At 41.7% G+C, this 17,539-nt stretch overlaps 1 protein-coding gene across 1 annotated transcript in view; it reads right to left on the reverse strand.

Annotated features, from left to right (window-relative positions):
• Positions 1 to 17,539, reverse strand: part of LOC103731771 (guanylate cyclase 2G-like) — a 47,244-nt gene that overhangs the window by 9,076 nt on the left and 20,629 nt on the right. Inside the window, exons 13-17 of the mRNA XM_008830240.2 lie at positions 15,232 to 15,400; positions 12,106 to 12,261; positions 7,548 to 7,725; positions 6,119 to 6,259; positions 1,777 to 1,969 (exon numbers count right to left, since the gene is read on the reverse strand). Of these exons, the coding sequence (XP_008828462.1) occupies positions 1,777 to 1,969; positions 6,119 to 6,259; positions 7,548 to 7,725; positions 12,106 to 12,261; positions 15,232 to 15,400 (837 nt within the window). The remainder of the gene's footprint in view (positions 1 to 1,776; positions 1,970 to 6,118; positions 6,260 to 7,547; positions 7,726 to 12,105; positions 12,262 to 15,231; positions 15,401 to 17,539) is intronic.

Consider the following 17,539-nt stretch of genomic DNA (forward strand, 5'->3'; position numbering starts at 1 on the left):
GAAATACCCTCATCCCATGCAAGGGCTCTTATACATGTAGATGTCTTTTGAACTATATCCCCTTACACATGCATACACATTTGTATCTCTCGTTTGCCCTCTTCTCCCCTGACCCTCCTGACAAAGTCAGGGTTCAGATCCCCTTTTCACATAGCAATAATAGATAGATGCTTAAGGCTTCACCCTTTTGCACTTGTAGTAGGAACAATTCTGTCCTATAGGAATATCTCTCTCTTTGTGACCCCCAAATCACAAAAAGTCAACTACTCAGCAAGTCTCATCTGCTCCCAGGTCACCTTTCCCTACTTGAGAACAACCTTGGAAAATATAAACCACATATAATACCCACATGTGCCAAGCATCACTGACAAGAAAACTTAGGAAGAAAGACCCAGAGGACACTGCGCTAGGCAGGATAGATTCTGGTCTGTGGAGTAAGGGATCTGCTCTTGAAGGCTACCCATGCCAGCTTTTCAACCCTGAACAGAGGTATCATTTGTGGGAAATACTTGGAGTTGGCCACTGAGTATCTGTCACCCAGGGATATGGTTATACTGCTCCCCAAACCTTATCAATCCCAGAACACCAGCAGAGACGGTCCTAGAGTCATAGGCAGGATGACTACAGCTGACTACCAAGTATGGTGTGTGCACAGGCACATGGTACCACCCCTGGAACCATGGTCTGAGTCCACTGAAGAAGTCAGAGAACATGCAGGGCAGTCATGAGCACCGCCACCCAGAGTGACATTGCTGCTGGGCTTGCTGTCCTCCCACAAATGCTTTCTACTCTGGGTAACTATCTTCATAGGTCTTTTGAACAGCACCATGCAGGTGATAGCAACCGCCATCTCCCCTTCAGCCTCAGTCCAACAGTCTAAACTCAGAGAGTCTATCTTTACTCTGGGTTGCTAAGGATCATACCAGCAGAAGAGCCACAGTGGGTCCAAGGCAGGAGGTATGAGCTGCTTAGGGTCTGAAGGAAACAGATTCATGAGAGAAGAAGAGGGATGTACTAATACTGGTCAATGTCTCTTTAGAAACACATTTATGGTGATATTAAAATACTGGGAGGAAACATAGGATATATATGGTGATTGTGTGTGTGTGTGTGTGTGTGTGTGTGTGTGTGTGTGTTCATATGCATGGAGGCCAGAGGACAACCTTCATTGTTATGCCTCAGTCACTGTTCACCTTGTTGGGTTTTGTTTATTTTGTTTTGTTTTTGAGACAGGGTCTCCCTATAGCCCCAGCTGGCCTGGGACCAACTATATAGACTAGGCTAGCCTCAGTCTCACAGAAATCCACTCTGCCTTTGCCTCTCCAATGCTGGTATTAAAGGCATGTGTCACCATACCCAGTTTCTACCTTGTTTTTTGAAATAGAGTCTCTCATTGGCCTGGTACTCACCAACTAGGCTAGGTGGGCTAGCCAGCAAATCCCAAGGATCTGCTATCTCTCCCTCTCCAATGCTAAGATTAGAAGTACCACTAAGCTCAGCTTACTTTTTTACATGAGTTCTGGGGACTGAGCTCAAGTTTTCCTGTTTGCAAGGCAAATACTTTAGTGACTGAGTCACCTCTGCAACCTTCACACAGTGACTCTTGATAAGCACATACATCTGTAACTAATCAAACCCATTTTGAAGGCAAGCATGAATAAAATATTGAGCCTCTCCCATGGATTGAGATGATCTGAGATGCACTCCATCCTCAACTACACCCCAGAACAGCGATGAGGTTCTGTTTGCTTCATAGCCCAGAGCTGCATGGCTCACCTTGTACACGTCATGGGCTTGTATTATGTGATCAAACAAACTGTACAGGTCATTAAGGAGCTTCACCACTTGCAAAGGGGAGCTGAGAGAACACAGTTTTGTGAATCCCACAATGTCGGAGAAAAAGATTGTCACAGACTCAAAATGTTCTGGCTCCACAGACCTTCCAGCAATGAGCTGTTCTCCAATGAAGCTGAAATCAGAAAAGGGGATCATTTTTTTAACAGAATCATATTCAGTTTATCTTCCACAGATCTCTGAAAATTCACCCTCTCACATCCTTTGGCCTCAGGGGGCTAGGTTTTTACTTAACACAATTTACTACTAGAGGGATTCTTGTGAACATGCATGTACCACCTGCATTTTCTCTAAAGAGATATTTTAGGTGGAGGTTATAAACTGAGGAGTCAGAGAGCAGGTAACACAAATGCCTTTACTAAAAAGGTTTTCTCCTGCAAGCTGCTACGGGAGAAAAATCAATCAACAGTCCAACCCCAGCTTTAAAGCCTAATAACTACAAGAGCAACCAGGACAACAAACTTCATTGGTGCAGTAGTGGCACTTTTATCTTGGAAATAATCAACATCTATCTAATTGGACTTAAAGCCCACTCAACAGGACAGCACTCATATGTGGCACTGTAAACATAGCCAAATACACACGGCTGGAGAGGCCATGGAGCCTAGAGAAAATCCTACGTCTGTCATATCTCTTGACAAACACAACCTCTTATTATATACTAAATATGGATCCTTATATTTGCAGACAAGTATATCAGTCACCACCATCAAAGGAGCTTCTTATGCAACAGAGTCTAGTACAGAGCTCCACAACTGGTCATATACATACAGAGAACAAGGGTCTGTGAGATGTCCAACCCTAAGTGGCACCATCAACAATGGAAGCACTACACCAAAGGCTCATGGAACACAGTGGAACAAGTGGTAGAGAAGATACTAATGCGTTTCTCAATTCTCATTAGCAAAGCTTCCTCATGCAACAGAAAGTGATGTACACAGAAGGCCATAACTGACCAAAGCATAGGAATAAGAGTCCGCAGAGTGTGGGTCTCTCGACAGGACTTCTGTATTAAACTTCACCCACCTAGGCCTCAGGGACCATTGCAGAAAAGGGGGCAGAAACATTGTAAGAGACAGGGGTGGCACACGACCACAAAGAAACGAGTCACACAGACTCCTGGGAACTCGCTCATATGAGCTTACAGCAATGGTGACAGCATGCAACAAAACCCATGCAAACTCGATCAGACAGAAAACCAGCACAGGACTGGGAAAATGACCAGGAAGCCACAACCTTAGCCAAGGAACTATTGGCAGGTGATCACTGATGGGTAAAGAAGAGTTGATCTTCTTTAAGGGAGTGATAGGCTAAACAGGCTCCGGTGGATGAACTCACACCAAGAGACAGCTGGGTAACAAACTTGACTCAATAAGCTTTAACATATAAAACAGAATGTGTGAAATCCTATGGGGGCAGTGCAGATAGGGGAGGTCTAAATATGATTAAATGTATGAAATCCACAAAAATTCCACAAAAAATACATAGGAAATCAAAAAAGCTTTTCTCAGGCTAGAAATGACTAGAGAAATGACTCAGCAGTTAAGAGCACTAGTTGCTCTTACAGAGGACCTGGGTTCAGTTCCCAGCATCTATACAATGGCTAACAATTCTCGGTAACTCTAGTTCCAGGAGCTCCAATGCCTTCTTCTGGCCACTGCGGGTATTGTATACATGTGGTACATATACATACATGCAGGCAAAACACTCATACACATAAAATAAAATAAATAAGTAAATAAAAAAATAAATAAATAAATAAAAATTCTCTTCCAGGGTAGTCACTCTGGAAATTGGTCTGAAAGTTTCTCAAAAAACTAAAAATAAAACTACTATGTGACCCAGCTATACCACTCCTGGATATATACCCAAAGGACTCTATATCCTACAGCAGGGATACCTACATACCCATTCATTATTGCTCTAATCACAATAGCTAGGAAATGTGCCCAACAACTGATGAATGAATAACGAAGGTGTGGTACATACAATGGAATATAACTCTGTTAAAGAAAAATGAAATTTTCAGGGAAATAGGATTGGAAAAAGGGTGTTCTAAGTGAGGTAGCCCACACCTCGAAAGACAAACGCTTCATATTCTGTTTCATATGAGGTTCTTAGCTTCAACTCCTTGGTATGGTGTGTCTAACATGGAGTACCTGTACAAGCCAGGAAACAAGAAAGGGGATAGGGTGAAGGGGTTATCTTAAGGAAGGGGGATAGTAGAACATAGGTTAAAAGAAAAGGATATGGGGGGTAGTATGAGGTTTAGACAGGGAGGGAGGCAGGTAGATGAGGGAAAATGAGGGTGTGAGGTGGGATAAGGATTAACCTTATCTGGCATAAAAGAGGTAGAAAGAAGCCAGTTGGAAAGTAAGATGTGCCCACTTGTGCAGTTGGGAGAGTAACCAACTGCCCCCTGAATGTAGTTAAGACACACTTCATGGGGCATGGAGGGGATTAATGTCTAGTACTTCAAGTTTGGCTAACAGTCCAGGTCTAGGGAGGTAGTAGCCCCACGCAGGAAGCATATTTCCAATGGTTAACAAAACTGACATAGCAATAAACTGTCTTCTAAGTATCCATGCCTGTACCCATAGACAAACACAGCTCCCTGCCTTAACCAGAGAAACCTTACAAGGGATAGTGGAGAATGTAGACTCATGGCTGCCCAAGATTCAAAAATTAAGAGTTGGATATGGGCCCAGGCCTGAACAAGTCATTTACACCATCCCCCTCTAAGAACACTGACAAAGAGAGGGGGAGAAGTATGTAAGAGCTGACAGATAAAGGGCTATGAAATCCATCCTCTGGATGTACTACAACCATTGCAATCATTAACTCACATCAACTGCAGTTACTTGCCCTGGGCCCACACAAGACCGGCTCTATCACCCATAAGTCAAGGAAGGAGGAAGGGCTCACTGGGTCCTACCCTTTACCTCTGAACTATTGACTGTTGATAGATTCTAGGAGAGGGGTAATCATTGTCTTTGGCTATGTACTCTCTGCCCAGTCCTCCTGGCTTCAACAGATCAGTTTACACAGATGGCCCTGATCTTGTTGGGTCACAAAACAAAATGAATAGACTTGAACATGAGAGAGAAATTTGTGTGGAGCAGGGAGGGTGGATAGGAGTGGTAGGATGATGGGAGGTGATGGTGGTCAGTGTGCGTGTGCAAAATGGCAAAATAATAATAATCAAAATTAAAGCATAGTGTTTTCTTACTGAAGACCTCTCATTTCTCCTTATTGGACATAGAGTTTGATGGTAAAGATTTGGTCTGCAGATGAAAGTAAACGTAACTACTCCCCAACCCACAAATTAGTATTTTTACTTCTCTTATTAACACATTCAAACCCCACTCCCACTTTTTCAATCAACATGCAAATGCACAAAAATTTCAACAGCAAATGCTTCTTCAAAGTGTTGAGAAAGTGCACAGATGAAAAACGAAGCAAAGACGAAATAAGTTTTGAGTCTGATATCACAGGTACATACTACACTGCCCAAGGTTTCAGAGGCCCGAACTGCAGTATCGAGGTGTCAAAAATCAGACTCATGAAACTACACTGCCATCTAGTGGTCAATTTCCTGTTGCTGCATCCACAGCTTCCATACAAACCACACTACATATTTCTGCGGATAGAGAGGTTTGCCTCTATCTCTATCTAACAAGGTGTGCCAGATTAAACACACACACACACACACACACACAATCAATGCTTGATCCCTTTTAGAAGAGCCTGCTGTTCTCTTAGGAAAAGGACAACAGAAATATGGAAATACTCCCTTCATGTGAAGCCTCTTACTTAGAGGAGCATTCACTAGGTTTCTTTGGTATATCCTCTAATCTGGTTAGTTTTAATTGTCAATTTGACACAACACAGAATGACTTGAGAAGGGACTCTCAATTAAGAGATTTCCCAGGTCAGATTGATTGGGGGAGAGGTAATCTTAGCTGTTCATTGACTTAGCTGGTGGGTAGTACCACCATTTCCTAGGAGGGGGCTCCTGAACTGTGTAAGAGTAGAGAAAGCTGAGTAGCAAGGAGCAAGCAAGATCCCTGTATTCATTCACTCTCTGCTGTTGACTGTGAGTGTGATGCTTCGAGTTCTTGCCCTGGCTTCCTCTCAGTGATGCACTGCAACCTGGGATTGTAAATCAAATAATCCCTTTCCTCCCCCTAAGTGGCTTTTGGTCAGAGGGTTGCATCACAGCAGCAGTAGTGAAACCAGAACAGCCTCCACTGTTCCAGAATACCTGGGCAACATGGTGAACAGCAGCTTCTCCACCTTCCTCTTCTCTGCCATCAGCTGGCACGTCCTCTCTTCCACCACCTCCTCCAGGTGATTGGTGTACACTTCCAACTTGCCCATCATGGTATCCAGTATGCTTGTACAGCTTCAAAAGAATGCAGACGTTAACATGTCCTAAGAGTCATTTAAATGCCTCATCTTTTAGATGAGGAGACCAAGATTCAGATGGCAATAAGTTTGTCTTAAATTAGTACCATATTTTCTGAGTAAAAAGATGTTGACTAAAAGATGTTGAGTAAAAATGATGAGGGGGAAGGAAGATCCAAGATATATAGCATTATGTTAATTAACTTGATTTAATCATTCCTCGAAGTATACATATCTTGAACATCATTTGTTATACCATAACTACCAATATTTCGTACATCTATTAAAATAATATAAAAATTAGAAATAAGAAACTATTATAATCTAGAGAATGCAGAATGCAGGGCTGTTCTGCTTAGAATACAAAGTTAAATGAAAAATTAGTAGACACTTCCAGGCCAGGGCTCTTTCTGTCAACATTTGCTACCCCTGTGGGATCAAATAGTCATTGTATTTAAAATGATCCTAACAGCCTGATATGAAGAGAGCTACTATTGAGAAAATGATTTAAGAGTTATGTGTAGCCCAAAGTCAATAACCTACTCTAGGACTGAGACTGAAACTCAGTGGTCCTGGATTCAATCCTCAGCTCTGTAAATGAATAATAAAGTGGGTGAGTAATTTTTATCCTGTATTCCAACCCCAAATGATTAGTTGTGACCTTTGGAATAATGATTTGAAAAAGATGCTAAGGCAAAGTCCAAAGTTCCTGAGAGGGACTGGAGAGATGGCACAGTGGTTAAGGGCACTGCTGCTCTTGCAAAGGACCCAGGTTCAGTTCCCAGCACCCACAACCATCTGTAACTCCTGTTCCAGGGGATTTGATGCCTTCTTCTGACCTCCATAGGTACTGCACAACACAGGTGCATATAAAAAATAAGAATAATACACATAAAATAGTTTTTTAAAACGCCCTGAGAGAGAGTGCCTTGACTGATTAATGATGCCTGAAATGGACAAAGTGGTCAGGGGCATCACTGATGTCTGATCCATGTCAACGAAACAAAGGAAGTATTTGGCATTTCACTTTAGCCAGCGCATGGCACAGTGCTTTCCATGTGATAGGCACTAAGTGGATATGTGTTAAAAGAAGGAAAAAGGGAGAGAGGGAAGGAAGATGGGGAAATGAAGGATGGAGGAGAGGAGAGGGAGAGAGGAGAGGGGGAAGGGAAAGGAATTGGAAAGAAAGGACAAAGAAGGGGAGGGGAGCGGAGGAGAGGGGAGAGGGGAGGGGGAGGGGAGGGGGATGGGACCAAGAGGAAGCCTCTGTTGCACATCTGACTCACCCTCTGGGACTGGCTTCTTGTAGAATCTTCTTGATGGAAGAGAAAGTAGGCCTTTTCTCTGGGGACTCATCCCAACATGCCCTCACAAGAACTATAACCTTTTCATTCCCCTTATCCTCTGATAGGGATGGTCGAAGTGGAACCAGTGCCATGGGGTCTTTGATTCGATTGATGATTTCTGAAATTCATTTGGAGCTTGAATAAGCAAGCATCCAGCTTTGCCACTCAATACATGTCTCTCTGAACAGTGATGGTGCTCTTAACTGTGAAAACTGGGCTTTAAATAAATAGGACATATTTGAATTCCAGGAAAATCTAGTATGTTAATAGTCTAGATCATCCCCTCAAAATGAAACATTTTAAATGGAAACGCAGACACAACCTTTGATCCATCAGTTTCCTAATCAAGGCTTTTTAAAATAGAGCTTGCCTTGAAGTGAATTTGTCTCTCTGTATGATTTTAACATGGAGAAGCATTTGGCAGTGGAACTCTTCAACATGTGCTTTATGTGATTTTATACTCCATGTAATATGTTATGTAAAAATGATTTCAATGAACAAATGCTGTTTCCTCATCTGCCCAGTTTTGTAAACCTGCTCTTTCCCTTCCTCATTGGCTCCTACCAACATTTATTAAGGATTTCATTACCATATTTAAAAGGGAATGATGATTAATATTTTGATAATAATGGATACATATTTTTATACAAAAATATTATGCTAAAACAACATGAATAAATTCTGAAAGCATGTTACTAAAAGAAGCCAGTATGTAAAGATACATACATGTGTGTTCTGTTAATAAAGTCTATAAAAAGCAAAATTAGTTAGGTGGAAAATAGTCTAGTGTCTGATGGTTTGAGAGACAGTCAAATGGGCAAATTGGGGGAAAGGAATTTTTTGTCATTTTCTATGTAACGCTATAATGGTGGGCGCATGGCACTGCATATTTGGTAAAACCTAGGAGTTTAAGGAATGAAAAAAAATTTTAACTTCAACTAAGGGTGATAAAAAAGCAAGATATGGGATTCAGACATATGACTTCACTGAAGTGGGGAGGGGGAAAGGGGCTGGCCCACAGGACTTCTGAAATAAGGCAAGAGGAAAAAGAGAGTTATTCACAATCCCTCTATTCGTAACTACTATATTTCAATTGCTTCTGGGAGATCCAGTTTAACAAGTCTAAAAGCTCTGTACACATGCACCGTGATTGGAGAAACAAGTAAATAGATGGCAGATGGCAGGAGTCAGGATTCTCACTGTTGGAGAGGGAGGTTACAGATAAGCAATGGGGAGACACGAAAGCATAGTGCTGATGAGTTGGAGCTGACCACGTCGGTATAAACTCGTGGTTAGCTTATAGGTGTAGACGTACACCCGTGTGCTTATGCTATCCCTGTGTGCTATTGTCAGGAGTACACATGTGAGTTAATATACACGTGAATATTTGTTTGCTGCATCCACTGGAGAAGGGTTAGAAGGAGCTGGGAAGATGGCTCACTGGGTAAAGTGCTTACTACCCAACAGTGAGGACCAGAGTTTAGATCCCCAGAATCTGTATAAATGCCAGATGGATGTGGTGGCCCACTTGTAATTCCAGCACTCACAGGCAGAGTCAAGGGATCCCCCAAGAAAGCTGGCTAGCTGAAAAGGCAAGCTCCAAGTTCAGCAAGAGACCCTGCCTCAATATTAGACAGAGAGCTGAAGATGTCAGCCTCAGACTTCCACACAAGCAGGTGCACACTTGTACACCCATACACACGCAACCATACATACAAGTACTCATACCACACACATACACATATACAAAAAATTAAAGATTAAATAATAGTAGTTGTAATAATAATATAATAATAATGAACTTAGTCAGCAATTGTCAAATTTTTCAAGGTCATCAGAAAAGGAATCTCTGGGGGCTGGAGAGATGGCTCAGCCATTAAGAGTACTGGCTGCTCTTGCAGAGGACCCAGGTTTGGTTTGGTTTCCAACACCTACATGGCAGCTAACAACCATCTGTAACCCCAGTTCCAGGGAATCTAACTCCTTCTTCTGGCCTCTGTAAGCATTGCATGCAGAGGCAAGACATTCATACACATAAAATAAAATAAATTAAAATAAATAAATTTTAAAAAGGAGAATCTGAAAAGTTTTGTCAGAGACACTTAAGTAACTAACTAAACACAACATCATGCCCAAGATGGGATTTTGAAACAGAAAAAGAATATTAGGCAAAAACAAAGGAAATCTGAATAAAGTTTGGTCTAATCTAACAAAAAATACAGGTAATAAAATTATGTATGCCAGGTTGATGGTACGTGCCTATAATCCCAGCAGTAGGAAGTTGGAGGCAGGAGGATCCCTGAAAGTTTGAGGCCAGCCTGGTTGACATAGCAAGGCTCAAGGCCAGCCAGAGATACATAGCAAGACCCTGTCTCAAAACTCCAAACCAGCTGGGTGTGGTGGCACATGCCTTTAATCCCAGCACTCAGGAGGCAGAGCCAGGTGGATCTCTGTGAGATCAAAGCCATCCTGGTCTACATAGTGAGTTCCAGACCAGCTGGGGCTACAGGGAGATCCTGCCACAAAAAAGAAAGCAAATTGTATGTGAAATATAATCTTATTGAGGCTATGTTTTGATACCTAAAAATATTCTGAAATACATACTTAAAACTGTACTTTGAGTAAATGTGTTTTATATTCCAAATGAAGTCAAACTCAAAATAAGGGACCACAGCAGCCTCAGAAGCAGAGACATGGGGGCTGGAGAGATGACTCAGTTGTTAAGAGTACTGGCTGAAGAATGGTCAGCATCCCTATTCCCTATTGGCAATCTGGGTAACCCCTTCAGAGGATGGTGTGATAGGAATAGGAGGTAGGAACTGGCTAGGAAGTTAGGGTAAAAAAGACCCCAAAGAAATGTAGCCAGTTTCTTGGCTAAAAGTCAATATGTCCTTCAGCCTGTTAGCAGCATACTCTGTTCCAAGGCCAAAAATGTCAAAAGTATTTGGGAGCTTGTATCTAATCCTTAAAAGATTTTAGGGTTACCTCTTCAGGAGGGGGGATGTTGGAGGGGAAGGAGTAGGCATGGATTTGATCAAAACACCTTATATGCATGTATGAAATTCCCCGATAGATTTTTTGTAAAAAAAAAATTGGGGGTTCACAGTTGAATTAATACAGTTATACAATATTGAACTCGGTATAAACCCTGTAAAACATAAAATTGAATGAGTTTTTAACCTTTTTTAAAAAAAGAGTATTGCTGACGGAGGACTAGGGTTCAATTCCCAGTACCCTCCTGGTGGCTAACAACCATCTGTAACTCCAGTTCCAGGGGATCCGACATCCTCTTCCGACCTCTGTGGGCATTGCATGACACAGGTGCACTTACATACATGCAGGCAATACATTCATAAAATAAAAACAATGAAGAAAATATAATTTTTCAGAAGATAGAAGATAGTACTGCATCTTCTGCTGCCTTAGGTTGAGCACTAAGAAGTTCTTCAAAAGAGTACGTAGCAATAATGAACTGTAAGAGAAATTCACAGCAAGGCTCTGACCTCCAGGGACATGCGCTTGTTACCTAGCAACATGCAGCCTGGCGTTTCCATCCCATATCTCTACAGTGTACTAGCCACATTGTTGTTCTTTGTCTTGAGCAATGGACAGGACACTCACGTGGTTGTACAAAGACAGATTTCCGGTCCCACCCCCACATTTCCAGAAAAGCACATTTGGAGAAGGATTCGTAATTGCATTTCTGGTAAGTTCTCAAGTGATACTTGTGCTGCTGGTCCAAAGGTGATGAGGAACAAGACCAGTCCTCAGACTGACTTAGCAGAGAACTTGATGGATGTGCAAATGCTCAGGCCTCACTCCAGACTTACTGAGCCAGAAGCCCCACAATTCAGCGCCTTAGCAAGCTTCTAGATTATTCCAGTCCCACTAGAGTTTGAGAACCACCGAGTTACTGTGCACAGAGGTTAATATTCACTCATTTCCTGGAACCAGATTTGTTTGTAGGGACATATGGGAAGTCAGTGAAAGACTGTGTTTATCTTTAATTTGAATACTCAGTCTTTTCTCCTAGCTTCACTATTGTGTAGGTACAGGCCCATGTAACCAACCTGTGATGACTAAAATGAGGATCACACAGACTGTCACAGACTTTATGGCACACTCAGACCCCAGTGAGCAAGAGCAGATGGGTGGGGGCTCAGGAAGTGAAGGTGGTTTCTGCCTGGGCTCAGCCAGGGATGTGTGTGTCGGTTTGGTCCTGAACTCAGATGCACCTGCATATCAAGCTGCCCTTTTTGAATTAATCTCACCTCTGTTTCATTTAGCTACTAATTAGAAGCTGAGTCTGATTTAAAAGCAACTATGTATGCTCACAGAAGCCCCTGGTTTTGAAAGTCATCTGGAATTTAGATGACAGTCTTTCTTTGTTGTCCTTTTAACAATTTCATACACACACACACAAACACACACACACACACACACACACACACAGAAGTCCCTTAGTCCCTTTCTTATGAACAGTGTGCCCAAACTTTACCATCTGGGGCCTCCTCAAGGTCATCAAAAGGCCCACAATCCTGCTGGTGGATCAAGTCCCTCATGAGAACAGCAAAGCTGTAAACATCTCCCTTTGGGGTGCCTAACCAGGGCAGCTCAGGAAGGCGTAACAGCTCTGGGGCCGTCCAGTAGAGTTCTGTAAAACAACAGGATGTCATATGAGGGAGGAACATCTGCAAAGCAAAAAGCTGCCTCTAGCCCCTCTCAGGTTGGGGGACATACAGGAAGGCAGAGTATTCTAAGAGGTTGGCCCTATGGGTGTCTGACTGGGAGAGCACACAGGGTCCATGCGAGGGAAATAATCAGGGAGGATGTGAAGGTGAATAGCAGTTTACCTAGTACCATGGGATGACAGGTGGTTTCTATTTTCTTTTTCTATAGTGCCTACATTTAAAAATATAACGTACTGAAGTAACATTTACATACATAGAATTAACTATTTTAATTTTTCAATAATGTTGGTGTGTGCCATTACATATATGTGCAGGCATGCATGCACATGTGTGCATGAGCATGTGGAGGTCAAAGGTTAGCCTCAGATTTGTTTGCTTCCTCAGACACCATCTTCCTTTTTTTCCGGAGTCAGGATCTCTCACTGCTCCGGAACTCATCAAGTAGGCTAGGCTGGCTGGGCAGCAAGTCCCTAGGATCCACCTGTTTTCATTTCCCCAGCACTGGGATTACAAACTCACACCACCATACGTGGCTTTTTTCTAGTGATCAAACCCAGGGCCTCTTGCTTGCAAAGCAAGCATTTTACCGACTGACCTATCTCTATGACTCAATTATTTATTTCAATAACATTTATTTGGGAGAAGGGGGAATGCATGCCGTAATGCACATGTGGAGATCAGAGGGAAACTTGTAGGAATCAGTTCTTTCCTTCCAACATGTGGGATCTAGGGAATCTAACTCAGGTCATGAGACTTGGAGACAAGTGCCTTGACCCACTGAACCATCTTGCTATCTCCCAACTATTTTTAAAATGAACAATCTGGTGGCATTTAGCACTTTGGCAACGTTGTATACCATCTCACTCTAGTTCAAAATACTTTTATCACTCCAAAATGAAACATTTTGCTACCCTATTCCCCTCCCCTGACACCCTATCCAACACCAGCCTGTACTCTGTTTCTATAGATTTAAATATCCTGAGTAATTATTCACTCTTTTTTTCAGCAATGTCTATAAATTTATATCACTATAAATGTATTATAATTTTTTGAGACAAAATCTCCCTGTAGCCTCAGCTGGCCTGGAACTTGCTATGTAGACCAGGCTACCCTCAGTCTCACAGAGATCTGCCTGTTTCTGCCTCCTGAGTGCTGGGATTAAAGACTTATGCCAACACATCCAGCTCATTATAAATTTTAATGCCATATAATATCAGTTCTTGTCTTGCAATTCACTTCAGAATCATCTGGGAGCTTTGACAAATGAAGATGCCCACACCCCATTCTCAGATATTCTGATTCAGTTGATAAGGGTAAGGAGCAGTCATCCAAGACCCAACTTCTTAAACTGTGGGAAGAAATCCCATAGGGGGTCGTTTAACTCAATACGGAGGTCAAGAAAAATTTGGCACAGTAAAAGGCTGCTGACTGTGCAATGACTAAAACTGAATTCAAAATCAGATGTGTATCAAGTCTGAGGTATTTCTGGCAGCGTTTGCTGTGCTTCATCTCACAGCTTCACGGCAGCCCTGTCTCCGAACACACACCAGCAGCACTTTGCACTGTGCGCACACAGTCCCACCACACGACACCAAAGAACGCTGTCTGAGACCACATGAGTCACATTCAAGACTTTTGTACATTAGGAATTGCAGTTTTTAACTATATGTACAAAACCAGGTTTGGTTCCTAGCACCCACTTGGAGGCTAACAATCATCTGTAACTGCAGTTCCAGGGGCTCCAATGCCCTCTTTTGGCCTCCATGGGCACTGTATGCATGTGATATACTTACATACCTGCAGGAAAAACACTCATATATATGAAATTAAAATAAATAAAATATTTTAGAAACACAATTATAGAAGATAGACTTTTCATATTCTCCTACACTCATGTCTCAGCATGAAAGAATTAAATTAGTATATCTTTGGGTTGGATTAGATTAGAATATTTGATTTTAAAAATTGCTGTTTGAGTTGCTGATTTGAGTTTCATAAAAAATGTTAAATGAATTTTGCCTTGCAATTAGGACAGAATCTCCAACAATTTCTGAAATGGTCCTAAACCTTTGCTATTTTGTGCTTGTATTTATGTGAAACACCATTTTGATCTACTCTGAAAGATGTTAGAAATGTTATGTCTTGCAGTATCAAATATTCAGTAGAGATTTAATTCTTTATGTAAAAATAAGCACATCCATCTCATTAGTATGAAAATGAGTTTTAGTCTTTAATAAATGATAAAGTTTTATGTATGCTAAAAATTGTTTAAAATAAATTTCTTCATAATTTTTTCATCAGAAAATGTTTGATTTGTGTGCCAATTGTACATAACTATATACTTGGAGTCATAAAAAATTCTTTAAATTTTTTATTTATTTTTTATGTGTATGAGTGCATTGCCTTCATGTATGTAAATGCACTTGTGTCATGCAATGCCCACAGAGGCCAGAAGAGGGCATAAGATCCCCTTAGAACTGGAGTTAAGGACAGTTGTTAGCTGCCGTGTGGGTACTGGGAACTGAACCCCAATCTTCTGCAAAAGCAGCCAGTACTCTTAAACCTTCTAGTCACCTCTCCAGCCCCATAAAAAATTCTTGTGTGAAACAGAATTGTGAAAAAAAAAAAAAAAAAAAAACCTTAAGGAACTCTGATCTAGGAGACAGGAAACTCCTGGACTCTGCTGTATTTAAGGGGCCTAGCAGATCTTGTTATCTATACTGAAAACGTACGAAGACTGTGGGAAGAGGCATAAAAGACTAAAGAGAAAAACAATGGTGACTTCAGTGACTCAGCTAAACCAAGGTGAGAATCAGTCTCCTAACCCCGATCCACAGATGCCCATGATAGGCAGCATCTGCCAGCGAAGATGGACAACAAACGCTTTAACCACTAGTCCACAGTGAGCAGGTGGAGGATCTGCCAGCAGTTACCAGAGTGGTCAGTGGTCTTCTTATTGTGGATTCTGCATGCGCAGTCATGCTTGAGTTCCCACAGCCCAAATCCCGACAGCTTCACTTGCATGCGACCATCAACCAAGCAGTTAGAGGGTTTTAGGTTGCCATGAGACCCCACTGGGCTCCTGTGGAGGAACAGCATGCCCTGCAAGGGTGACAATGAGCACGTGAAACAGAGCCAGTGGGCACTTCAAGAAGAACAACAGTAGACGATGGACAGAAGTGCAGATACACCATCCCTGGCCTCATTTGAAAAGCCAGACTCTTTTCTACGAAGTCAGCCTGGGCAGAGATACCCCAAAATGAGAAAACTATGGTTCCTCATCGAGGAGCCAAGAAAGCAAGCATAGGTTAAAATTAGAATATCCTTATGGTCAAGGTCAGCTTCGAGTCCCAGCCTCCACCATCAGGCAAAAAGGTAAGTTATGTACCCTATAAGCATCATCATTTCTTCTGAAAACGGAAGTGATGGTAAGACCCATTTCACCGTGCGGTTGTGATTAAATGTAATAATACAAGAGACATAGGAGACAGTGCACGCTACACAGTAAATCTCCGGTAGAAATGATAATAAAAATTTCAGAACTATGATGATCTGAGGATGTAGCTCAGTTGATAGATTGCTTGCCTAGCAGGCAGGAAGCCCTGGGTTCAATCTCCAGACCATATAAATTGAATGTGGTAGTAATCTCAGCAGTTGGGAAGTGAAGGCAGGTTGATCAGATGTTCAAGACCATTCTTGACCACATAGCAAGCTCAAAGCTAGCTTGGAAAGCATGAGAGCCTGTCTCAAAAAAACTTGGATACATATGACAAATATAAATAAAGTGATAGAAATACACATTAATACAACAAAAAATATTCATTAGAATACTATTAATATTCCTAATTGCATACTGTTGTTTCTAAATTATGAATATATATATGTATTAGAGTACAGAAATTTGGTGTGGAGTTGGAAAGGGGAGATGCAAATATAGGAGGGGCTCTAAATATGATCAAAATATATTGTATGAAATGTATAAAAATAAATTAATTAAAAAAGAATACCATTATTTACATATTGTAAACTATATAGTATTACATGCACTGAGGGGTACTATTTGAGCACTTTGTATAATAAAGCAATAAAATGAGAAACACTGGAAAACTATTCTATCACCCACTGTGATTTTCAAGGTTATATGTTATTATAGCTATATATGAAGAAGACAAGAACACCGAGTCAGAAGACACATGGTCACATCTGGACTTTGTCACTCAGTCTCTTCAAGCAAGTCACCTCACCTCCCAAGCTTTGATTTCCCTCCTGTGTGATGAGACTACTCTAGGTGTCTGTTATTCACCAGACAGCCTGGGAGCTTGGTAGAAATGCAGGTTCCCAGGTCTCATTCCACACAGACCAAATCTGACCATGCATATTAGCAAGAGTCCCAGGGATTCATGTGCACAAGACAGTCTGAAATGTCCTGTCCTCAGTGTTCGCAAACTTGAATGCACATTATAATCTCCTGGGGAGCTTAAAACAAAACAAATAACACACAATGAGTGGGCCTCAAGTCCAAGAGCCTATGTTAGTTGGATAGTTCACATGATTCTTGAGTACTTAGGACCCAGAAGCCAGAGGGTACTCAAAATAGGGAGAGAGTGCTTAGTGTAGAAGATACTTGCTACATCAAGGCAGGGAAAATCCCCTTTCGGCCAGGGATAGGGGCTTTTCCATAGGCAGAGAGGGGCTTAAAGGAGTATCTGGGGTTGAGAAGGAGAATATTTTAAGAAGTTGTAACTTTTGAATAAAAAAGCTATTATAGTTGAGGCATGGTTAGAGAAATAGATCTTTTTCCAGGTCAAACCTGGAGTGATGAAATAGTCAAATACTTTTCAAAGGCAGCATAATAATGCAAGGGGGAAGGGACACAGTTGTTTTAATTTCTCTTCTTTACCTTATCATCCTTAATTGTTTCACTGCAGAGGCATTGGAATAATATTTATTTAGCATTTCCGGTTTGGGGGGCTTTTAGGTACTGCTGTAAAAACTCTGTGTATCTTTAGCCAGAATCTCCGAATTGCTCATTTTGGGGATATTGACAGGAACTGATAGAAAAGCAACAACCTCAGTATGTCCACGTACAAGGTTAGCACGGAGCATGTGAACCTGTCGCAGCCTGGGTATATTGGACCCTCCCACCTGCCTCATGAAACAAAGTGAGAATGACAAACTGCAGGCTCCTCTCAAGGGTCCTATTGGATTCTGTCTTTCTTTATAGCATTATCCTCCTGCCAG

Source organism: Nannospalax galili, unplaced genomic scaffold, assembly GCF_000622305.1.
Source record: "Nannospalax galili isolate Female #2095 unplaced genomic scaffold, S.galili_v1.0 scaffold974, whole genome shotgun sequence".
NCBI classification, from domain to species: Eukaryota; Metazoa; Chordata; class Mammalia; order Rodentia; family Spalacidae; genus Nannospalax; species Nannospalax galili.